This window comes from Rhopalosiphum maidis, chromosome 4 (assembly GCF_003676215.2).
Source record: "Rhopalosiphum maidis isolate BTI-1 chromosome 4, ASM367621v3, whole genome shotgun sequence".
NCBI lineage: Eukaryota > Metazoa > Arthropoda > Insecta > Hemiptera > Aphididae > Rhopalosiphum > Rhopalosiphum maidis.
Window position 1 is genome coordinate 34,249,692 of NC_040880.1, and position 26,827 is coordinate 34,276,518.

A 26,827-nucleotide genomic window follows, 5' to 3' on the forward strand; every position below is an offset into this window, starting at 1 on the left:
AATTATAGTTACCTATCGTCTTTATAATAGCGGTCGTAATATTATAGTAACACTACGGGTGCGATGACAATTAGATAGTTTCGATAAAATAATATCATTATTACTGGAAAAAAATTAAATGAAATTGATAATACAAAAGCAATTTCTCATTTATAATAATAATTTTTGTTCGCGTTCTCAACTAGTTTATTCTAACCTAACTCAATCTGAACGATGTTATTTCATTATCGTTTACACGCCATTTGAAATGTTGAACTAATTTAACGTATAATGTAGCGCCGGAGCGTAAGTTAGTTAAAATTACTATGCATATCGGATTTATCGAATTATTCGTATGTCGTATATAGAAATGATGTATTATTATTTAATTAAGCGATCATAATCTGCTGCTGAGCACTAAAAAAACTTAACATTAGCACTTTTTGTTCGATATTGCGTCTAAAAACTGATAATATTTAATATTAGTGTTGTAATATGTAGAGTGCGTAATATATGTTATAATAACAATGTACACAGGAGCCGCACCGATGTCGTGGCGGGGGATGAGGGCGGGTCCCGCTAATTACTTTCGCCGATCGTAAACATTTAAGCTTATAATATACATATGTGTTTATATATAGCCTTATATATTACGAACGCCACACGCACATACGATGTGAATAAATAAAAAATGCATTGGGGAGGCCTTCGTTCAGTCGATTTTTATAGCGACCTTTTCGAATTTGCATAATACGTCACGTAGGTATATTATATAGTACGTGTTTGGTTTTTATTTTATTTGGTGGGTGGTTTCCTTGTAATATTTATGCCACAGGTAAATGTGTCGTAAATTATACATAATAATCATATTACGGGATGTACACCGTACAATATAATATATATTCGCGCGTAACACTTTTGCGCGTTCGTTGCTACCGCTTGGTGTATCGCGTATTATATAATATAAATATATATTATTATGTTGTTGTCGCGCGTGCAATATCGCGTACAGAGGAGTTTTACTCGTTTTGAATAACATCTGTCCGAATCGAAATGATGTGCCCGCCGTGTCAAATTCCCATATAAAATATTAAAATTTATTATATTGTGCATCTCCTCCTTATATGATTGTCTATATTTTTGATTTACGTCTCGGCGTTATATTATGTATTATACAAATATATTATTATATGTATCGGAGTCCAAGTAGTGGCTGGACCCGTGGTTTTTCCAGTTCAACTGATAAAATGTTTACAAAAAAAAAAAAAAAATTGAATAAACACCCTCTTTAGCCATTCGGTCGTGGCCCATAGAGAGCAAATCTCTTTTTTCTATTATTATTATTATTATTATTATCATCATCATATGAGGGAGCATTGTTGATCTGAATTTATATATATACAATGTACATACAACATTTATATGAATATACCTGATAAAATAGAATGCTCAGTGACCCGCAAACTTTGTGCGCTACAACTTACACTGTGAATATTGCCTTAGGCGTCATCATCGCCATCGATGCGATATTAACGTGTGTTTGATGTTGAAAATTATATTGATAGTGGTTGAAAATATTATTTTATGATAATCACTGATCACACAAGTAGGTTTTCTGTTTAGATGCTTAATAAAGCAGTATGTAACAACATACATAAATGCAATTTATATATTACGACTTGGTGATTTTGTTAAAGTTAAAATTAGAAAAAAGTGCAATATTGGCATTTCGCTAAGTATAGAATATTATCACTTGCCGCTTTCACTCCTCTTAACTTTAAATGGTTATTTATTTACCCAAGAGTATGATCGAAAAATGGTTTTGTTCTAGAATACTCAATTAAATTCTAGTAGTATTAAAAATTGAACAAGATGTTCACATTATCAAGTATAAATCTTAAGTTATTCCATCATGACGACATGTAAGTATATGAATGAAAAAAAAATACTTGAAATCACTCTGTAATGTGGGTAAATAATAAATATATAAGCCTCTCGTAGTTGGAACATTTAAATACGAATAATGAATTTATGTTGTTGGTAAAATAACATATAATAGTATCGTTAAAAACCCTGATATAGATTTATATAGAACAATTTGTAACAATAATTCAAATAATATTTTTATTATCTAGATCTACACGATTGTACGTTGATATAATATCGTACCATATTGAAAAATTTTTTTTCGTTTATTTAAATAATATAATATTGTGTTCAACTACGTATATAGAAATGGTTTTAAATCTACATGTATACACGACGTATTAACATATTTAATCAATATAATTTACGATACGTTTATTTTGTAGACAATTGTTGATGTATTGGATTTGGATATTGCAGAACTTTTAAAAAATACAATATTATTGAAGTCATTTCTGTATTTTTTAAAAGTTCTGCAATATCCAAATCCAATACATCAACAATTGTCTACAAAATAAACGTATCGTAAATTATATTGATTAAATATGTTCATTTCTGTATTTTTATCGGTAATGCATAATTATTATTTCGATGTATTATAATTTTAATAGGTTTATCATTTATATAACAAAATTAATATTATAAATATATATGTATGTTTATATTATTTATATAATAAGCTTGTTATTTTTATAAACAATGTTTAGTAACTATATTTACTATATAATATGTTCAATTAATGTAATACAATATGTACATATATAATATAAATTCACATGGTTCTTCAAGATACATCAATATTATTTAAATTTTGAATTTTGACTGTATATAGGATATTGTCGTTTTTCGATAATAACATATAATATATAGTGCGCGAACCGTATTTTTAATTTTTATCAGCTATTGATAAAATAGTCTGATGAATAAATTCGACGATTCTCGTATACATTTTTAGAAAGTATATGTATACTAATATTATGTTATATTACCTATATGGCTATATATGAATAAGCTATAATCATGTGGCACAGAGAGTCGTCCCTAGTCCCCACTCAAGGTACATATTTTATTATGCGATGAATAATAGGAGAAAAATAACCGACATAAATATGCGTTCAATACGTACGATGCAAAAAGCGACTGGTTAAATAATAATAAACGCCATGAAAAATAATCGTTTCCTTGTCTTAGAGTTTTGTTGTTTTCGAAAATGTCATACAGCGAGTGATTTAGAGAGTAAAACGTGCAAATTGTGAACATTTTTTTTTTTTTTTGAAAACATGTCCCTCAAGAAAAGGTATGGAACTTATACCGATGTATAATATATTATGTAATATGTTCACAATCGGTGAGATTATATTGTTATATTCTATATACAAGTCCAGTTCTGAAATGCATGTACACACGTTGTGACCAGACTTCCGCGACATTTTTTTCATTTCGTTTTTGGACCGCTCAGAGGGGATTTCGTGTTTGGTTTGATAAAAATAGGGGTTGATTTAGTGCCTTTTAATGAAAAGAATCGCGTCATTTTTTTTCGGTATGTTTCGGTGTTCGGCTCCCGTATATATCGTTAACGACAAAAGTGTCTGGGGATTTTTTTTCCCAGGGTCCATTACTCAATTAAATTAAAATATATTTTTATTTTGTCTAAAAAAACAATATAAAGAGGCTTTTGTGCAAAAGTGTTACGCACGCACGCACGCGTGTCCATCATTCTTTCTTCCGTTTTTCTCTCAAAAACCGGCAACGAGATACGCGACGGTGGCGCATGCGCCTCTACTCCGATTGGAACATCTGTTGCCTGGTATCGCCGCCCGGTAAACAAACGCGCGCGCACCGTAAAAGAATCCGTGACCCTACTCGCGGCCACATGACAGCGGTCTGACTCGCTCCCATCGCACTCCGTCGTATTCGTGCCGCTGCGACGGACGTTAGCTGTTTGTCGATGTCGTCGTCTCCGTGCTCATATTCGTCGTTATCGCCGCCAAAAAGTTTCCGAACGTCATTTACGTAATAGTTACACTAACAATAAAATATCTCGTTATTTTTTTTACACTTTTATTTTGGAATTACACGGGTCTGTTCTAAACAGTTATTGTTACAATCGTGCGTTTAGCACGTATCACGTGCAATTGTAACCATGTTAAGTGCCGCTACAAAATGGGTGACCACGACACCATCGTCGTCGGAACCTAAGACCGAAATGGGACCACCTCCGAGCCGCGGTACGGTGCTCAGAGTGCATGAGTCGTTTTTGAGATCGCTCAAACGCCGGTCGCTTCGCGTGAAGAGGTCTAAATCGTTAGTAATCGCTGAAAAACGAAAATCAGGTAATAGGAACAATAAAGTTAATAATTAATATACGAACTACACTAATAATGCAAATTGCTTGTATATCTATGTATTATATATTTTTAGGTATCTAATATTTATATACCTTGCGTAATTTTTAGTAAAAATGGTTTAAAATCTGTGTAGGCTGTAGAGTGTAAAAGCAATAGCTGTATTTTTATTTGCGAGAGATTATGTGTAACTTTTTTTATGAATAATTCACTTTTATTATATATTTATGGATTTATAATATAATATTATGTCATTTTTATAATGATATAGGTACTATACTATCTATAAACATACGTACGAGCGACGTGTATTCAACTGAGTGAAACGTTTCTAATGCTTTTTAGATCCCTAACTTAATTGATTTTCCTATAAGCATATATCGGGTTATACGTGCACTACACGCATTGTAAGTGTAACCTGCTTTACCAGAACTAATTGCTTTTACAGACGTCCTTCGAATCGTATGCGTAACCTTATGTTTTATTGTCCGTAAGGTGTATAGTATCTACATATTTTGATATTGACAAGTCTTATTCGTATATTTATAGATGAAAATTATAATATATATATTTAAATACATGCGTTGGGGTGTATATATATGTATTATGTAGATAAGCGCGATCCACTACATCACATAACATATAGAATAGTAATGATAGTTTCCGTAGAAAGACGTTTATTATTCCGGTTAAATTATAGATTTAGTTCAATTTTATCTATTCATATTTATTTAATTTGGAAAAAAGAAAATATGGTTTTCTGCGTATATTGTTACGTAATATATGTATATTCCAGCATTCTGATATTACCAAAGTAGCTATGCCAAGTATATATCTTTCATCATTATATTATGCGATGTACCTATCAAACTTTGACTTTTTGGGGTATTTATTTGTATAGTCTGTTATTACATTATTAAATTATGTTGCGTTCAGATTTCAAAGCTCTGCAATGGTTTGGGTACTAGTGCATTAAATACTTAATTCATTTGCCATCATAAGTTGTTGTGTACACTGGGAAATAATCGGCTTAAACTTTATATTTTTTTACTCTTTCTGCTAATAAACATTAAAATAATAATATTTATGTTTAACTCTGATAAAAAATAACATCTGTGCCCCCCTCTAACCTTGCGATTCTGTAAACTTTTGCTTAAACAATATTTTGTTTGCTAAGAAAACTGAGTTTTTTTTATTAGAACGAACAAAACAAAAATAAATCTAATATTTTACGTTTATTTTTTTAAATTAATTTACATAGGGAGTCTTAACGTCATATATGGTTGTTTTCTATAGCCCTATACAGTAGGTAACGGCGCACAACTGTGGTTTCACCCGCCAAAATGAAAAATGACCCACGGCGCCTACTAAATTTATTACATAATATACCTGCAGGAGGGTCTGGTATTTTTTGGTGGCAACATAACACGCTGATTTATATCATGCTGTATCTGGATACCATTATATACAATCACCGTGAATTTTGTTCTGTATATAATATTATTGTTTTAAAAATAATATAATAGCTAGTCCCCCAAAATTGTTTAACTCCTAATGAATATGATTAAATATATAAGTAGGATATAATGGATGACCCCCTCGGATTTTTTTTGCAGTCGTTTGGATATTGTACAACTTCTATACACCACTGCTTCTATAAATTTCAGTCTACCCCCTTAGATATTATTCTTTATGTTCCATTAAATCGTGTGGACCTTTTAAACAAATTAATTTTAAACCAGAAAAAATACTAAAAAAATAAAATACTATTACTGAGACATTTTTGAACATTTAGTAAGGATATACTCGTAAATTTATTTCCTACTTAATTGTACAAATATACATAGTCTCTAGTGTTTATATAGTTCAGAAAATCCGACTGTAAACAGATATACTATTTCATTATTCGTTATCATCGCTCGAAAATGGAAATCGCCTGCAGCAGCCGTTGTCACCGACTTTTGTACGTTATTATTTTATCTACTGAAAGTATATATAGGTACACTTATATATAGTATACTAGTATAGTTATGTATATGCAAGTAAAAACAACTACTTTAAACGCATGTATATATTGTATATGCATACATCATATTGTTGCAGTACTCTGGAGGTAAAAGAAACGACTTGTAAACACCGGAAGAGACGATCTACTTGCTATGTATATATTCCTACTATTGTTTATGTATATCTCCCGTCATAATTCGTGTGTTATTATTTTTAAATATTTGTTCAGTTTTCAAGGGAAAATTATTTAAAGTTCAATGCTGCATTATTTGTATTAAAATAATATGACACTTATTTATCGATTTATAATTTATGTGCAAATGACATTAATATTAACTATATATATCTCATATTAGTATGAGATTCTCGGTTGGTTATTAATTATTATACATATATGTTCACACTAAGAAAAAAAATACGATTATTAGGAATAATTTATTCAAGGCTTCTTTTTTTGAGCTAAATATACTGCAGAAGAACGGAGGATGAACAATTTTTTTAGGCCGGATTTTCAATAGCGGTATTTAAGTATGAAATGAACCATTTATTTATTTTATTATCTCTGTAAATATACACTGCACTCTGGTCTCTGGTTGTACGCACGTATGTTTAGTCGCTTAGCCGTTTTTCTTTTAAAAAAAAAAAAAGTCTTCATAGTTTCGACAGCGTGTGTTCCGTCCCAATTACGAGTAACACTGAAATTGCAATTTACATAACAATAAATAAACGTGTTTTTTTCTATACCAACTGTGTATAATATAATGAACTGAACTGTTGCCCCCTCCAAAAAAAAAAAAAAAACAACAACAACAATTGTAGAATTAGCGTCGATGAGTTGTGCACGCATATGTACAATCGCCTGCAACGTCTTGAATTTGCATACATATACGTCTGTTATGTACAAATATATGCATAGCTTATTAGTTATTAGTTTTTTTTCCAAGCCACAAACATCAAAATACACACTTACTCATTCTCTTTTTGAGCATACAGATTCTTTCAAGATGGTATCGTATCGCATTTGTCATGCTTATCATTATCGACGCAAAATTGTATTATATGTTAAGTATTATCCATATGATATAATTAAGCGGGATACACTCATTTTTAGGTGAATTAGAGTATTTTTTTTTTTAACAAAAAAAGATTTTATACGGCTTGAAGTATTTAAATCACCATAGAATCTTACAGAATCTTTTTAAATAAATAACTATAAATACATTGATAAAGGTATATTGGTTTTAATTAAATATTCATAATATTAAGTATAATTGTCCCAAAAGTCCTTTATTTTGTTTTTTACAAAAGTAAATTTTTTAAACAAATATTTCCTTTAGATTTCTTTTTGAAAATTAGAATTTAATTAAATATTTAAATTTACCATGCATTTCTTTGGGAAGTATAGGACTTTTAATAAGATATACTTTATACTTATGTATTGTACATATATTAAATTAGCTTAAAAATTATGTTAGTGTCAATTATTCGATTTATAAAATTCTAATATTTAAATTAAAATACTATACATATTTTTACATTGCAATAAAATACTAATAAAATTATTGTGATCATAAATCCCTTTTTATAATTACCAACCCATCACTGTTGTGTGTACATGGGAGGCATTGTGAAAAGTAAAAAATATATATATAAATTTTTTGGACGATACGTGGACGGAATTTTTAACTAGCGAGATGGCGACAAGACTTTCCTGTAGGTATAGATAAATATGTATAATGTATATGCATGCGACGTGATCGGATTACGTTTGTTCGAAAAAATAGAATAATATATACGAGGGGCTCGAGGAGGACGATATATGTATAAATATACGTCATACCGGAAGTTCGTGGTATAGTTAGCTATGTTAGGCTTTTTTGTGCTGTCGTACATCGATTAAACCTACAGTGTATATACGTGTCGTATATTATAAAAACCGTTAGTTTCGTTAAAAAATCAAAATCCGATTGCAATATGTCTTAAATTTCCAACTTAATAAAAAAATGTTTGAAAACGTTTGTATATAGGTAGGTACTCTTCAAAACTATAAACGGCTAAAACCAATCAAATAATACCAATAATACAGTAAATAAAAATCAAATAAAAAAGGCTATAAATAAAATAGTTAATGAAATAGATGAGAATGTGTGTATAAATGAAATTTTAAAAAGTGAATATGTATAATGATTATAATATCTTATCAGAATGTATATATGTTAAATCTGTTACTAAAATATATTCCACTAAATTTTTTACTACTGTATACTATTAATTAATTAAGTAATATCTTTAATTTATAAGAACTCCGTATACCAGATACGAGCTTAGCTCAGTTGGTATACGTATCAGCTATTGTTAATATATTCTTAATGTAATAATTTATTTATTGTATCATATAATTGTAATTTATTTTGGCTGAAATAAATAAATAAATAGTGTTCCCCGAACGTGTGTTTACGGTAAAACAAAAATCATTCGCACTTTAAATAACGTCAACCGCAACAATAAAACAATTTATTGCACATGATGTATCATATACGAGTATATGTGGTTATATTAACGCATATATTAAAAGTTCATACGAATTTCGGTTATTTACAGTTTAATGAATATTATATTTATTTAACGTGTCCTATATAAATGATCTCACAGATGTGCGTATAATTATAATTGCGCGAAATGAGCTTATGTCGTCGTGAATCCATTTTACTTGTAATAGAGTAGGTATACCTATTATATACATATTCAAATTATATGGCGTTTGGAACTTTATCAAAATATGATGCTGCATAAATAGGTCGTTGCGGACAAGGCTTAGAAATGTTTGTAGATAATAACAACCGAGCGAGCGGGTGTTCGTACATGCATATAAACTGGGTCATCGTGATGGATTAATTAGGGTTGAAAACTCGAAAATACCTGTATTATAGGGTTGGTTTGGATAAGCCGTGCGTTTTTAAATTTAATATTTTTTTGATATACTATAAGGTGTATCTAATATTATACTATCCATACGTGATAAATAAGAATCGAGTTTGCGAGAAATTTACCACGTTTACTACGTACAGTCAAAATTGAATTTAAAATGAATTTACCCACGAACAAAATTGAATTTTCGGATGTGATTTAATATTATGTTTAAGATATATCATCTACCTTAGTGGTAAATGGCAAACACACGCACACTCACGCATGCACACGCCATCATATGTATGATAATATAGAAAAAAAACTGTGTTCATAAAATTATACTAAATAACTGTATCATTTCTTATATTATGTGTAATATCATAATCATTATTTACTTTTATTATACATATTGAATAACTAGTATAATAATTAATAATAATATTATTAAACTAAAATTTTACATCCTAAGTGAAATAATGTTGTTTAGAAGTATATTAAGAAACAAATCTATAGGGGGGTTGTCATGTCCCCTAAATAACCCTTAGTATACGCCACTGACCTACCTGACTACTGTATAGTTACCGCATATACAAATGGTACCAGTAAAAATCCTTTTAGTACAGTTTTATGCATTTATTTACGACCGTTGCAGCACGGTAAGCGGCCGCGTGTACAATAATATTATTTATATTAATGTAATATAGCAATATACGGGACGCACAAAGTCAATATAGAACTGCAGGGCGCCTTGATACCCTCGTTTGACTCGACAACAAAACAACGGCTCGTGCAGTTTAAATAGTTGGAATATAATTTTTGCACCGCGACGAAACTCCTGTATTTTATAATACCTACAAATAATAATTCTTAATGGTAATTTTGAAAACGATTTTTTCCCAGTTCATTTTCTCCCTTCAAAACGCGCATTGGTTCGCGTGATGTAAATTAAAGGGATATAAATATATTAATATTATGTTATCGCTGCAACAACTATTTTATGTATATCGTATCAAAGAATCTAGGCGCCAACAGTCTACGCGCATTATATATACATGTGGAATTGCGTGCAACGTATCATATGAATGTAGCCGAAGCGGCTACTAGCTTCGCCCCCTATTTTATCGGTTCGGCGTCGTCAACGTCTCCGAAAGCGGGGATACCGTACACATGAAAAGTTCGCGGCGTCGGGTGTATGCGTGGTAGGTGCATATATATAATACTGTGTATACCTTAGAAGGCGTTCTTTGGTTGCCCAAATTTAACGTTTACCATATACAGTAAATTTCAGTTGCAACGAATAACAATACAACGAAAAATCCCGTTATAACGAAAGTCATAGAAGTCCCTAGCCGAAAAGCAAGGCTTATAAAGAGCTTATTATAATTTTCGTTATAACGAAAAAAAAATCGGTCCCCTGGAGTTTGTTATAACGGGATTTTACTGTATTATTATAAGACGGTATAAAAATCGATCTTTTTATAACAATAATAATAATAGAAGAATATATTATTATTTGATCCGTTTCGTATTATTTTTCTTATTACATTTTTTAAAACTCGTTTAATTTTAATCCGGCAGAAAGAGGTTAAAGAAATAAAAATATTTTAGTATCGCCCTCAGTCGTACCCATGTAAATTACGACAGAAAATTCTGCTGTTAATAAAATTAAGTTTACGTGTTTCGTGACTCGGCAGCTGCAGCTAGCGTGCAGCTTACAATATTCGAACAAACCCGCCTGAGTCCTGTTTAGGAAAAGCTGTATTTTAGCAACCCTATTTTCCCCATGTTGTTGTATGCTACTGGCCTTGTGTATTTTCAAAATTAGCAAAGACGTCGATAATATTTCTTAGTTTATTACTGTATATTGCCATCGTGTTATTTACGTTTTTGCATTTGGGGAAAGCAGGGCTGTCTTTTTGGTGACCCTATTTACTTCGTGTTATTTTCTGCGATATTGGCCTTGTACATTTTTAAATTCAGAAGATTATTTATTTTAGATTACAGTCGTATCTCATTCATTTTTGCGTGAATTTTGAAGTGTTAAGCTAGTATATTGTAAAAATATATTATAGAACGCTATATATGAAACTAAAATAATTGTTTTAAAAATCGAACGCACTATTTAGGTATATATAATACGATATTGTTTATATTGATTTTTCGAATTGCGTTAGCATTTTACGTTATTGATTTTAGTAAAGAATATATAATCTAAATTTATATATAAAAATAATAAATCACCCTTCAATCCTCTTTGTGCGGCAGATTCGATTATTTTGACTCGATGATCGAGTTAACCCCGCCGAGCGCTATTTGTTATCGTCATCTTGTATATACATGTCTACACAGAGGGTTATATCGTTATATAATCGTATTTATATACTACTTTTGTTTTATATACAATACATATATATATATATATATATATATATATATATATATATATGTGCCTACCGCGTCACGGGAGTTTTAAAATCGAATTACAAAGTTTGAATTAGAGCGGAGTGAAGGAGCTTTTGTTGTATGTATATATATTATATTTACAAACTTGCGATTGGCTTGGACGGTCGATTAGTTCAACTTTACGAGAATTTGTTACTGTACGATATTAATTATTATTGTTCATAAATTCGGTTAGAATACGTTCTTTGTGCAGAATGACGGAATCAAAAACGTTTCCATTTTCGTAGACTTCGCTGTTACAACAATAAAATATGTGCATTGTCCCTTCGTATTTGTTATAAAAACACTTAAGATTTTTTAAAGGATTAGAGGGTAACAAAATTTAGTTTGACCACACACAGTTGAAGGATAAACGATTTAGTTCCAACCGTTAGTATATTATACGATGTTAGGCCGCGTAATTGTATATAAGTACCTACGATTATACTCACGAAGAAAAGGAACAACCGCATGATAAAACCCTTCGTCTAATACACATCACATACATTTTCCTTTGTAGATTACAACCACGTACCTCATTTATTAATTCCGCATACTACTTCACCATTACTATCATCATTGTCTCTAAAAAGAATCTGATAGATAAACATCGCGTGTATATCATCAACGGACCACGAGCCCCACAGAAGCCGTAACTTGCATATTTTTTGTCCAAATGCGGCCTATTCCAATCCGTAAACCTTAAACGAAACCTAATACAATGGACACACCATTACTTAGTGTACAGTGTAAATAAAATTGTGCATATAAATGAAGTAGAATTCGTGACTATATCTTATGATCGTACCTTGACTATACTGTTCTAAAAATAATAAATATTGTTTCATATTAAAATATTGTTTCCACTGGGAGTTTATCGCGTATTATCATAATGCTGCTGAGAATGTTGTGGTTTAAACCGCACATGTATATTTACGTGTATTATTTTTTTTATATAAATGTAACTATATATATATTATAACTTATAACGTGTGTACTATATAGGCCTGCATGAAGGGTACACTCGGAAAAGCTTCAGTCCATTATTTATGTATTTATGTGTATAAGTATATATGACATTCAAAAGCTTATACGCGCGCATATAAAGTACACAATTTCTTTTGGGGATTGTTTTTTCGGTGCATTTGTCACCGACAGAAGTACGTAAACATGAAACACAGTAAATTGAATTATCTATTTATCATTGTCTCGGTGGTTTCATCTTCTGTTTTGCATTTAAAAACACGTATCCAACATGGAAAAAAAATCATGAAACTTGAAATTACAATTTAAAGTGAGTTGGTAAATTATTTTAAGAACAAAACAAAAATTATTATAATGTTATACAAATATTACTATCATATACTATCTAGGTAGTGTAGTTTCGACTTCTGTTTATTACAAATTAAAATATTTTTTTAGATATACAACGTATCTGACTTTCTTTGTTTTGCAATGTATATTTAATATAACTTACGCATAATTATTTGAATACCAAATAGATATTAATAATTTCTTAAACATTTACCCCTATATATTAAAACTGACTAATTAACCTTCTTATTTTTAAATATACATCAAATACTACTTATAAATAAAAAAGACTCCAAAATAGTGTAGCAATGTTCAACAATTTTAACTGGGTAATACAATAAGATTACCGACGAATACAGTGAGATATTGTGCTGCTGTATATAAAGGTTTACTTACTCTGTCATACCCTGTTTTATGGTTCTATTTACAGCAATACTGCATAATATAATGAACAACCTATATGTATATAGTATATATAATAAAAAATCTCCTCGCGCGCTTTCCAAATTATAAACCGTGCGCCGAATCATTAAACTGCCCACTTCCGGTGCGTATACAGTTTTTTCTTCAATTCCGTTCCCTGCAATAGCAGTAGCAGCAGCACGCACGTTCCCAAAACTGTAAAACCACAGTGATCACTTGCGTATTTATTCATACATATATCTATATAACATGCATGCGAATACACAATGGACTATGGCGGTAATATGAACCCTGCTATTTATTGCTCGCGCACAATTATATATTATATGTATTGTTCATAACTCTCTATTTTATTATATTTTTTCGCGTCTTGCCACTGGTTTTTTCTCCCTATTCTATTCCTTTCAGTTGGGAGTATTGGTTTTATCGAACCTTACATGTATTTGATGTAAAATATAATAATAATCGCTATTTTCTCACATATATACTAATATAAATATGTATTCTGAATTATCACCAATTTTCCTACTACAGCCGGCTAAACACAATATCGCTTCCTCTGATTTCGGAAAAACTTCACTGTTCGTTTTAAATTGTATATTTATATAATATACTCTATAAATATATTCACACGTGACGTGAATCAACATTTGGGTTTTTGTGTCGTTCGTTATAATACTTTGTAGTTTGTATATAATATATATCTATAGACTACAATAGCATTTTTCGAATTTCATTTGAAAAAATCTGAGTAGAGGTGCCGATCGTGACAACTTTAAGCAATTACTCCGCCATGTTTGCGATACAAAATTTGAAAGACCTTGTAGTAAACTATATATTATCTATATAGATCCTAAGTATCTATACACATTTCAAGTAGCAGTAGATAGAATAGCGTCATAGAAAAGAACGAGAAAAGTATTTTATATACACTACCCGCATTTGTATTAGATTTTGGCAAAAAAGTTTTTGCCTTTTTTTTGCGTGCAGTGCTTATATTCTCATATATATATCTGTCATTACGTCTCTGTTTATTATACAGGAGAGCATTACTCTCACGCTTGTTGAGCATTCCAGTCGTAAATTTTCAAAATCGTCTGGTTTACCTGTTTTATTTTGTTGTTTTTTTTTTGGGAGGAGGGGATTTTTGCATCCTATAATGAACGAATATATTATATCGTTTGGAAAAAAAAATGTTTTTCTTTTTTTTGAACCGTTCCGTCTTTCGCTAGGTGGCGAGTGGCAACAATTGTAGCTTAGCAACAATAATAATATAACAAAATAAAAATAAACCGTAAATCGATGTGAAACCTTTAAAACATTTACATTTTCCTAGGCATGTAATATAATAATGCGTATGTTATGTGTACAGCATACTATGCAGCGTGTAACAATTTTATATAGCGTAGGTTTATACAACAATGACTACTTGTAACCTATGGTAGGCGGGACGTGGTTATGAAGTAAGGGGGTGATGGCTGGTAGTCGAGGTCGAGAAGAAGTATATATTGACGGCATTGTTGCTATCGTGTTATTATTTTATATTTTTCTTTCTTTTTATGGTCAGAGAAACCGAAATCATATTTATAAGGTATGCTAAGAGAAACGGTGGCGCGAAGAAATAATAACCACAACTCGACGGCGTGACGTGGTACCCTCTCGATTTCACGATCGCACAACACCGTTCGAAATACGCGTGTTGCGTTTATAATATATGTATATAATATAACGTACAAGGTAATTTTTATTTCTCATCAAGAAAATATTCAATTCATTTTTTTCAAACTCGCACTGTTATTGTTTTTTTAACGAAATTTTATGATATTATGTAATACCTACGCGTATACCTGTACTGTGGTTTTTGCGCGTATTCATTTAGTCTTAGTTAATTACATGTAGTTCAGAAAACCATTCTGATGATGCTGCTGCTACCGTACTTATAACACTACTTTTGTATGTATGTGTGTTTCGATTATGTATATACATTTTTCACGTTTGTATATTTAAGACGTCCAGAACTTTCCTTACAATTAGAAACACATGCATATTTATTGTATCGATTATTATCGCTACGAACCAATACAGTTTATTATTAATTTAGGTTGTAACATTTAAATTTACACTATTCGAGGAATGCTGTTAAAATGTCAACGATAGGTAACCCGACTAACGATGACTATAATAATATCTACGCAGTACCTGTATTATAATATAATACATATCCTCTTATATAAAATATTTAAACGCTTTTAAATAATAAATCGATATCTAGACTTACTATCGTATCCATATAGACATTATACTGGGAATAATGTATTGGTTGCTTTGGAAAATGGTCGTTGTTCGTAAAATTATACAAAACCAATAACGCTCGTCGGGGATACTACGCAAAAACTTGATAACTTTCAATTTTTTGTTATTTTTCTTGCATTAGGAAAAAATAAGTCCTTTTATACATAATTTCATGTCATTACCTAAAAACAAAATCCTAATTGTATTTATGCTCGCTCATTAACTTATTGTAATACTGAAACTATAATTTCGGTGTCCGCTTGAGTTTCTTTTTAGGTGTTATCCCACGATAGTCAAGATAACCGCAATCCGAGATTTTCACTGTGTTAAAATCTTCTCAACTCTATATACTTACTTACCTGTGTCTGTCCCCGTTGTACAATGACTTTTTATAATTAATAATATTTCACAGCTACGATCATTGTATAGCTTAAAGTATAATGTCTTGTGAATTTCAAATTTTGTTTTCAAGGTTTCTTAACAGCTCAAGATAGCCTGCATTTTCTACAGCCAATTCATATAAATGTTTTAAAAAGTTAACTGTTCGTAGACATTTTTCAGCCGTGTATGTATAAATGCGAAACAATAAAATTTCTAAAATGTATACAGAATAAAATTGTTTAAGCTACTGGAAAATCAACTCGGTAGCTATTAGTATTTTAGTATTTAATGTACTTGCCTACTAGAATAAATTCACAATTCAATTAGGGCTCAATAATATTTCCAATGTTATGGATATGAATGTTTCGATAAAATTTAACTGATATTAATGTTTATTAAAAGCAACTTACAAGAAATTTCTAAACTTCTAAAAACCCTACTGAAAATGTATATACTTTATTTTAATGAAGAAATGCGAAGTGATCAAGTGTATCCTCGTATATATAAAATGATAATTTATAGTATTCAAATCGTCTACAATTAATGTTTTACTTTTTAAAAGCCTGGTAGAGTCTTTAGGAGTAGTAACTATTTTATGATTAGTGTGTACAAAGATAACACTCTACGTGCACTACATACATCGTGGAATAATGTTTTTTGATGTCACTGTAACTTACTATAGACGTTTAAAAACCAATCCACTTTCAAGATCGCGTGTATCTATTGGGTTAGGGCTACCTCTATGGACTCTATACATATTGTACAACATATTATTATCGGTTATATATTTAATAACTTATACAAACTCTAGTTTGTGGTGTAGCACTATACTGCAATAGTTGTGTATATTACATGTCACTATACATTATACTGTATTATTTTGTGCAGTTTACTTCGACTACAGTTTCTTGCATGATCGTCATTTTAAAAAGTATTAATTTCTCTCTAAAGTTTTTAAATTAAATTAATAAAAAGTATACTCAAGTTGCGACGGTAAATTTCTTAAATATTTAAATGGAAACGGTGTGTGTTGGATTGCGTATTACACAGTTCGTTTAACACACAATTAAGAGTGATTACTTATAAATGTTAAGTAAAATGAAGGTTTCATGTGTGTCATATTTATACATATGATTAAAGGCAATTTTCTAAATTTTTAAACTTTTGTATTTTATTTCATGTAATATTTAGTTATTAATGATCGTTGTTTATAAAAATAAATTTTTGTTATATAATTTAGAGAGAGTGTTTTACAGATTTAAGTTTTGAGTTTACAGTTGTCCTGAATGGGGAGCGTATATACACAGTGTTCATCTTATATAGCATATTATAGAACTTTGGTTATCGTGTCTATCGTACAAGCAATTTGAAAATCAAAAAAACAGGAATCGCGATGTGTGAACTGTAGTGTCTGTACCTATCTACCATATAGCTATATAATAGACAATCGTACCAAAATCGTTATGTAAATTTCAAGTATAAAAAAAATCCGTGAGACGGTGCGATAATAAATTTGTGCGTGTATGGCTGTTGGCGCCTGTCCTGCAGAAAAAAATAAAATTAAAACAACTAATTATTACAAGTGCAACACATATAGTAAAATCGAGTCGTTACGTCGTTTTTGTTTTACAACAATCTCTTCCTCTCTATCTCTCCGTCTCTTTCCCGGTCATGACCATGTACATATACTTAAAAGTTTATTACTCACAATACATACAATACATACTCAAACGGTGTCGCCCTTTACTCGCGTCGCTTAAACCGACGCGCCCCGCGTGCTCGCTTTTGTGCACAAACGCATGCGTTCAAGTATATATTATACATTATTATGTGTTTTTTTTTATGCACAACGAACAAAAGTCGTTGTGTGTGTGTGTGTGTGTCCTTACTCCCCTACGCTAGTAGTTCGAGTCGCGCGGTGACTCATCGCAGACAGACTAAAAGCCAAATAAAAATATGGGTGTACATCGTATATACAGGGCATTTCAAATGTTACTTGATGAAGTTGGCAAAAATTGCATGTATTATTATATTATATACAAGCTCTGACCGTTACGTAAAAGTTTCTGCACTGCGCCTGTTTTTGAAGACTCTGTATAGTGTATACGCAGTAGCGATGCACCGCGAGGCAAAGAGCTGTGTGCCTGTGTATAACGTAAACATTGTAAATATTATAATATATACACTGCACTCGTGGGCCATTCTCTTAAATTCCGTCTCTCTCGTCACTCATGTGATCGATAAGACATTTAGGGTAGCAGTTATATATCATCATATAATATATAATATGTACGAATTCCTAATAAATATATGGATTGGATCATACTCATATACATAAAATAAACTGAATGGATATTGGCCGATGCTGATTTTTCTATAATGCCAAAATATTTTACATAAAACTTTTCAACAAAACCTAGTTATTTATTTACTCTTTTGTTATAAAATCTTTACCATAAAGCGATTAAGCCAGTTCTTATGGAGAGGTGAATTACAATGATGTTTGAGGGGGGCTTCCAAGTCCACACGTGTATTACAAATTAGCTCTCAGTCATCATAATCTATATAATAATTTTACATTTTTAAACCATACTATTTCATTTTGTAACAAAAATGATTGAAACTTATAATCCCTTATTTTTGCTTCTGTTTATAGGTAATGCAAGAAATTATTAATATTTATATATTATAATATTATATTATCATCTGCTATATGGGCATTTATTAGTGTAAAATATGTTAATGAACATTTATTTTTTTTTATATATTTATATAATTTTAAGGCTTCAATTCAAATGATTGTTATTTATTAGCCTGACCCTTAAAATTTTACATTGATGTAACTAATTTATGTATACTACTTAAATTTGTTCATATTTTTCAGTATTTAATTCACTTTTATTTACTTTATAATCATATGTATATATAATATAAATATACTTATAAATTATGTTTTCTAGAGCTATATCCGCATTTAATTATAAATTATTATATGAATCATATATTATATTCACAACAATATATATTTTATGTATTTAGGTCAAACAACAATAAATGTTCACGTACCTTACATAATATACCTACGCTGTTAAATGTCATGAGGGATGTACGTGTTTATATTCTACTTACAGCTATATATAATATCATAGTTTTTTTTTTTTTTTTTAAAAAAGCCGATTAATATAAAATTATAAACTACTTAGCAGACGTTAAGATATGCAAATATCAAAACTCTTTCAATTATTGTTTGTCGTAATATATTACTGTTATTTAATGATATTATATTTATATATTTATATATTTACAAATATGTGTATGTGAGCAGTTATTTGAGTATAAAATATACAACATATACCGTCCATGGACATATTCTACATGTATTTGCAATTTATAACTAGGTTTTGAACGACATTTTAATATGTCAGCACGTCACTGAACCATTCAGTATAGGTACTTCGAATTTACATAAATAATGGTTTTGAATTTTATTGATGCGTGTCATCAATTTATCGTATTACACTACGTCGCTACATATATTTTGTTTTCGTTCCTGCGAAAATATTTGAGTTATATTATAATATTACGTCTACCTTTAATTTCGTAATCCATATTCTATGATGAATGTTCACCTATAAAGGCTAGAATTTTAACCGAAAACCTTGGCGACAATTGGTAACGACGTGCCATAATTAATATTATTATTATTGTAGAATAACGTGAACTACAAATGTGCACCTATACATATTATTATTAATTGTTATCATCATGTGCTCGTAATTATTGGAATTATTATTTGCTTCCAGTCGTAGTCGGCAGACGGACGGAAATCCGATTTCACGTTTTGATTACCACACTATAATAATATATTATAGTTAGCATTTGTATGCCACGTTTGTGAATTTAATTGCTACTAGTTGTTTTTTTTTAGTCGTCAATAAAACTCGAAGCCTATAATAGTTGTACTACTGGAATCGAGTTTAATTCATTCTAGTGGTATACATATATAAATATAAAGAGTTTGAATCGGCAAAATACCAGTTGATTTCCTTTCAGTGATATAGGCAGTATTTTTAATATTTGCGGCCATATCAGATGATGACTATCGAAGCCGACCGTTACGTAAACATAATATGACGATTTATGTCTTTCAATCTAATTAGTATTTCGTATTCTAATAATCATGTAATTGTTCTCCGAACACTAATTTACCAATTCTCGGTGATCGTTTAAATTTTTTCATCCCTAAAATCTTGTTTACGCAGGGTAAGCTAGCCTTCGGCGTATATGCGTTTATCCCGTTCATCAAACGTTTCGCAAAAATCGTGATGTTCCCATCTTCGTCGTATAATAATATATAGTATATATTAGTATATACGTAGTATAAGTACGCTGTCCTACCGAATAGCTTTGCTGGGCACGTTCGCCCCTCAGTGAAACGAAATTCTATATTATTATTATCTATCCACTTCCGTCATCCGATACATGATTTGATGTGTATGGGAAAACATGACCTTGGACAATAGCGCGTATTACAATATACTTTATATATTCATCGTTGTGTATTATATAACAACAAATACATACAATTCGTCTGTAATTTGGAAAACGCGCTTAAACATAAAACGACTTTATTTTTTGCGTAGTAGTATAATAATAAATTATTATAGTTACTATATATATTGCCTATATGTATTTTTTTCACAAATGTTAATATTTAGTCTTGCGAAGTATATTAATTACTACATAATAACGTCATCATTGACGGATACTCTTATTTAAACTGCAATAAATGTAGGCCGTGGATTTCAATCGTTTATTAAAACCAAGTTACTTAAATTACTCTTTCATACTCTTAAAAAAACATTAATTTATGATTCCCTTAACTTGAGTCACCAATTAGTTTTATTACAAAAGTCTCATATGACCTGTAAATATGTCTTTGAGACCACATGTTACATTAATATACTTAAATGCCGTTTTTTTACTGTAATCCATTAAACCATTTCAATATAATGGCATTCGTTTCTTTTAGTTTATTGTTGAAATTACTACATTTAAATATATTGATTTTTCGAGGAATATATTAGGGTGTACATGGATCATTTAGTTTTTAGACATACTGTATATACTTACCGAAAGAAACCTTTTCCTGTATGAATAGAAACTGAAAAACGTTCAAGAGTGGTGAAAATTTATAACATTAGTTCAGCTTAGAGCAATTCCTCTGACTGAATACGTACGAGTAAGCTGAATAACTGACAAATAATTATGATATTTCGACTTATTCCCTCTCCCAAATAAACTGTATATTATACAAGAATGTCCCACCCTGCTAACAACTTTTAGATATAAATTTAATAAATATAATCAAGTATTTTGTGATAAAATAACCAGCATGTACTCACATATTATACATACCTACTAACGTTTATGTACATGGTTTTGTATTCCGATCTATTATTTACGATTTACGACGATGTATACATGATGTATACATGATATATAAATGTTTATATATATATATGTATAAATACACACTCGCTTAACATCCTCTTTTCCACCTCTCGTCCCACTATTGACCAAAAACCGCAGGCTAACCATTCGCATTTAATATATATGTTCTATACGTCTATACCAGGTGTATTATACTGTACGTGTCGTATAATATTGGCCTGCTGTTGACGAAACCGTTTTTATTTATTTCGAAATATCTCACTCGACTGTGGCTTATAATAATATGATAATAAAAATGTATATACATTATACATGACAAACGCAGGGACGTATGCGTAACGGAATCAGTCGGCCGTTTTTGTTTTTGTAGAACTCAACAACCACCTGCGGTATTGCATTTATCTCGTAAACTTTCAGACGAACTGCAGTGGTGCCGGTAACACGGGCGGATTTATAAGCTACATAATGTTCTGTATACATTTTGATCGAGTACTCTTTATTGTTATCATTTTATATATGTGTCCTTGTCCCACCAGACGCGTAATTCTTTTATTCCGTCCGTGGTCGTACTTCAAAAAGACCGTTTATTTATTTTTCAAATCCTAACGCGGAGCGCGTGGGTATACCAACTATATCATATTATTAAATTCAATACTGTAATATGTAAAATACCACGATGCCACTCTACGTATAATACTATTGTCTATAGGTACATTATGCGAGGGAGAGAGAAATCACCGTTCGCGTGCGGTTTGTGCGCGCCGGAGGATTGGTCAGTGCAGGTAATAAAAAAAAAAAAAAAAAACATTGGCGCGGAACCGGCATATCGACGATTTTTAAAAGAAACCGGTTTGCTACACACACGCGCGCGCACACACATGACACATGTATATACCTAAATCTTTAACAAAATATATCTATGTGTAGGTACGCGTTTAGCGGCGAATGAGGCCGCTTCGATTATATAATACGCGTCTTTTAAAACGCTCGTATTGTGTACAATCCACGCGCCTCGTGTTCTCCTCCTCGACGCACCTCGCCATTGTCAAATCTGGGTGCAGTACTACCCATGCGGACGTTCTGTACGCGATACCCCTTGTCAATTCGACATCGATGTAGGAATATCGAAGAGTAATTGATATTTTTTTATATTCTCCCCTTTATATTTTCCATATCTCGTAAATGTTGATCTCCACTTGCAGACAAGCTTTTAAAATACTAACTTAGTAATTTCATGAACAGAAACAAGTTAATATTCCAAAAATATTGTTGTTTATGTGTGTTATTATTTATTTATCATCTATCTGTCCACGATTTAGTTTTTGTCAAACAATACAAATGTAAAATTATATATATATATATATATATAATTCTATAAAAGACCATTAAAAATAGAAACACTACAAATCGACTGAAAATTATAACGTAGCCAGAGACCGAGAGTCATATCTGTGGAAATTCTGTATAATGTATAACGGACGAATTTTCGTCTTGTTCGTTATATATGTATACATTTAGATGGATAGATATAGAGAGACACACAAACAGCTCAAAAAGAAAGGCTTGTGTAACTTCGCATGGCCGGATCTAGTTGGATATACGTATTCTTGTGACATAAAAAGTTTATATTCAGTATACTTTTTTGTCACGGAAACGGGTTGTATAGGTATAGAATATATATATATAATGTAATACTGTATTACTGTATTAGGCTGTCGATGGCACGTGCTCTTGCACACGTATATATACATATATATAAAGACGATTTATAACGTCTTATATATCGTTCTGTTCGTGTTATAACATTTCATTCGCTTATTGTACCTGCATCTGCTGCAACTACTCTCGCAGATGTATAACATCCTGCATTATTCCGGTGACGTTTTCGCGCGTTTTTATTTATTATATTTTTAGAATATTTTTATAACGACTGATTTTATATAACAATGGGCTAGTGTAATTCGATCCTAGTGTTAGCAAGTCACCTGCGGTGGTTTGATTGAGCAAAATTAAAATCGATTCAATAGAAACTCAGTCGGGGAGTAAGTCAGAAAAGAGTAAAGTCGGAAATAATGTTTGGTGTTTAGAAATTCGTAAACTAAAAGAAAAGTCCTTTTGCAAAGTCCTTGACCGGTGCTTTTTTGTATGTAAAAATATCATTACATCAAAGTAAATTAAATATCTGGCTATACATCAGGCTGCAGTCTAAAATGTAATCTAATTTTAGGAGGACTTTTGTTTTTAAATAAAGTTTGCATTTAAATAGGCAAACTATTGCACAACCTACCTAATGTTTTAAATATTTTTGTTCTCGTTACAATAAATATATGATAGTTTATAATCAAACGTATATAATCAAAAAATCATGTGTTTATCATTTTCAGAATTTTCGGAATGAGGTGTAGTTATGGACATTATAGTCAAAGATAAAAAATATTAATATTTCAAATATTACAACTTGCGAGCTATAAAGAATTATACTTGTAAAATTTTTTAGTAGATGGAGAATTATTTGAATGTGTTAAGCCCCAGTAATCTCTTCCTCCTAGATCATCTCTTAAAAATATCATAATAATTCTACAACAAAGGCAAACGTATATGTCAATATGCTGATGAAATTTTAATGATAAAGTAATAATCGTGGTCTACCATATCGTAACTGTGTAAGACGAAATATATAAATGTAATATATATATGCTAATATAACAGTATTAAAATCATAATGTATATCACTCTTTAATAAACCTACATAATATGTATTATATATTTTTTTTTTAGTATATGTACGATTACCATTAAACACACATTTAATTTATTCACAATTTACTGGAATACTGCTACCGCACGTCCAACTTTATCTATTATTATCATTTGTTTTTTTGGTGTTTGTCAACACACAAGGTTATACATTTATTACCATTAGCCCCATAGAATAATTTGTATTACCCTACATATTATACGAATGAATTTTTTTATGTATATTTTATTACGTTCGTTTTGTTAGTTTTCTTTTAAAAAAATTCTTATTCACTGATTAAACCTGTTAAGTGTTAACCTAGTATTATTATTTTATTTATCATATGTTTAATTCATTAATGTTGCAGTTTAGTTTATTTATATGTAAAATTATTATTTTTATTTGTTTTTATTATTATAAATATTAATAGACTTCATTTATATAATTTAGTAATCTTCAGTTTATATAACAATTATTGTGTAAACCGCTCTTTAATTATGCCTAAGAAAATGTTAAGAACTATATAGGTAGTAGAGAAAGCTAAAAATATATTAAATTATATAAAAAAAGGAAATTTTTAAAACTATTTATATTTTTTTCGCAATATTATTTATGTTTTGTTTTAATTGTATGCAAAAATATTTTAATTTTATCTTTATATCCTCTATCACGTTAATCAGGTAATTTGTATTATTATACATTTTATGTTTTCCCCATAATGCGTTTTTTTATTTGTAATCTACTTTATTACGATTTGCAACAAAAAGTTGAATTCAAAAATTTATAGTAATGATTATTTACAGTTATAATGTTTTTACACTTCATACTTAAGTCGCTCATCATCAGTCGACCGGTTTTTACATATCTTGTAGTTTTCATGTTTTGCATGTTTATTACATATAATATATAATCATCATCTCATGATATTTAAGAACATATTATATTAATAATACAGTATATTTTTACATTTAAAAGTGTTATAAAATCCTAAACTTATTCCTTGCCAACGACAAGTAATAACATAAAAAAATCTATGCAAAAATATATGACTGTAAAGTGTATAATTGTCAATCGTAGTTACTCAAAAAAAAAAAAAATCAGGTACGAGTTAGGATAGCGCTATGATAGGGGTTATAATATAGTGCTGTATATACCCAGTATATTTTGCAACGTGGGAGCCTTTGTATAGTTTTATAGTTATCGTATATAATTATATTATAATATTTAAGTGTTTTTACATAAGAGAAGAACCGTAAGCTTTTTCGTGTATTTTTTTTTTATATATAAACATCATGTCATTAACTGTTTGGCTTTCGATATTTTTCCAGTGTAGCTGACGGTTTTTAAATTTACAATAAATTCAGAACATAATATTATACTATACTGTCGTACGAAGTGGGTCATGTTGTTTTCGTTGCTCACAAACATTAATAATGGTATACACGCATATCATAATTTATTGTGATAGGTCCCACATTTGACGTGTGTAATGGAAACACAACAGGTATATGGCATAAAAACTTCAAATGATCAATTGGTTTCCAAAACTGATGCGACAGAAATATTTTAATGGGTGCTATTTTAAATCGACGAGAGGCTAGACATTTTTTTCTTCAATGTTGCAAGCAAACACGATTGTTTTCTTAAGATCATAGATATTAATTAATATATAAATGAAAATACGCTGTAACCAGTGGTCTGTTTAAAGAGATAGCTTCCCCTCCCCTTGGAACTAAGTTAGCTATTTAAGAATAGCATTTTATATGAACCATAATTTAATTAACATGAAACCCAAATAGTAATGTAAACCATAAAAATGAATGTGCTTGTCATATTAAAAATTGATTAGTTTGTATTTTGCCAATTACTTTTATGATAAAATATTATTTTATAGTTTAGTGTGCGCGCCGTAATATTATTTTATTTTATACATTATTGTGTACGAGTAGGCTAGGTATACGACACAATCATTTTAAACACAACGATTAAACTTATACTAATTCCAATCGATTTTTTCCTTATTTTCACAGATTCGTTTGTAAACAGCCAAGAATGGACATTGTCACGATCAGTGCCAGATCTACGGTTGGGTATTGTTGGTTCGCTATCTTCTGGCAAATCAGCGCTGGTTCACAGATACCTGACGGGATCGTACATGCAAGAAGAGAGTCCAGAAGGAGGTAGGTTCAAGAAGGAGATATCCGTGGACGGTCATAGTCACCTGTTGTTGATTAGAGATGAGGGTGGTTCTCCAGAGTCACAGGTTAGTTTGAATACTTATATTTTCATAATTCAACGAGAATTATTAACTCATAGAATCTGGCTGCACCGTTCGCGGTATGATACCGTATCATTAATTATAAATACTACCCCTACAATGTGAATAATCCACAGTTATTATAACCTAATACCTTTTTATCCTCAAAAGAATAAATTATAAAGTTAGGTGATTGAGGTCTGATACTGACAAAATAATTTTGACAGATAATATACAGATAGTATATTGAATACTTACAATAACACTTTCAATTGCAGTATAATTGCTAGTCTTAGTTTTAAATACTATTTACACAATATATTGTAATGTATAATATTTTGTACTTATGTAAAAATTATG

General features: G+C 30.3%; 1 protein-coding gene across 2 annotated transcripts in view; it reads left to right on the top strand.

Moving 5' to 3' along the window:
- The window catches only part of LOC113548475 (centaurin-gamma-1A), a 94,165-nt gene that overhangs the window by 41,483 nt on the left and 25,855 nt on the right, over positions 1–26,827 (top strand). The window contains exons 1-2 of one of the 2 annotated variants that reach the window (XM_026949367.1): positions 3,789–4,238; positions 26,241–26,473. In XM_026949367.1, coding sequence (XP_026805168.1) covers positions 4,049–4,238; positions 26,241–26,473 — 423 coding nt within the window. In that variant the 5' untranslated portion in view covers positions 3,789–4,048. Of the gene's footprint in view, positions 1–3,788; positions 4,239–26,240; positions 26,474–26,827 lie in introns of those variants that run through there. The other variant, XM_026949368.1, reaches the window with a different exon arrangement.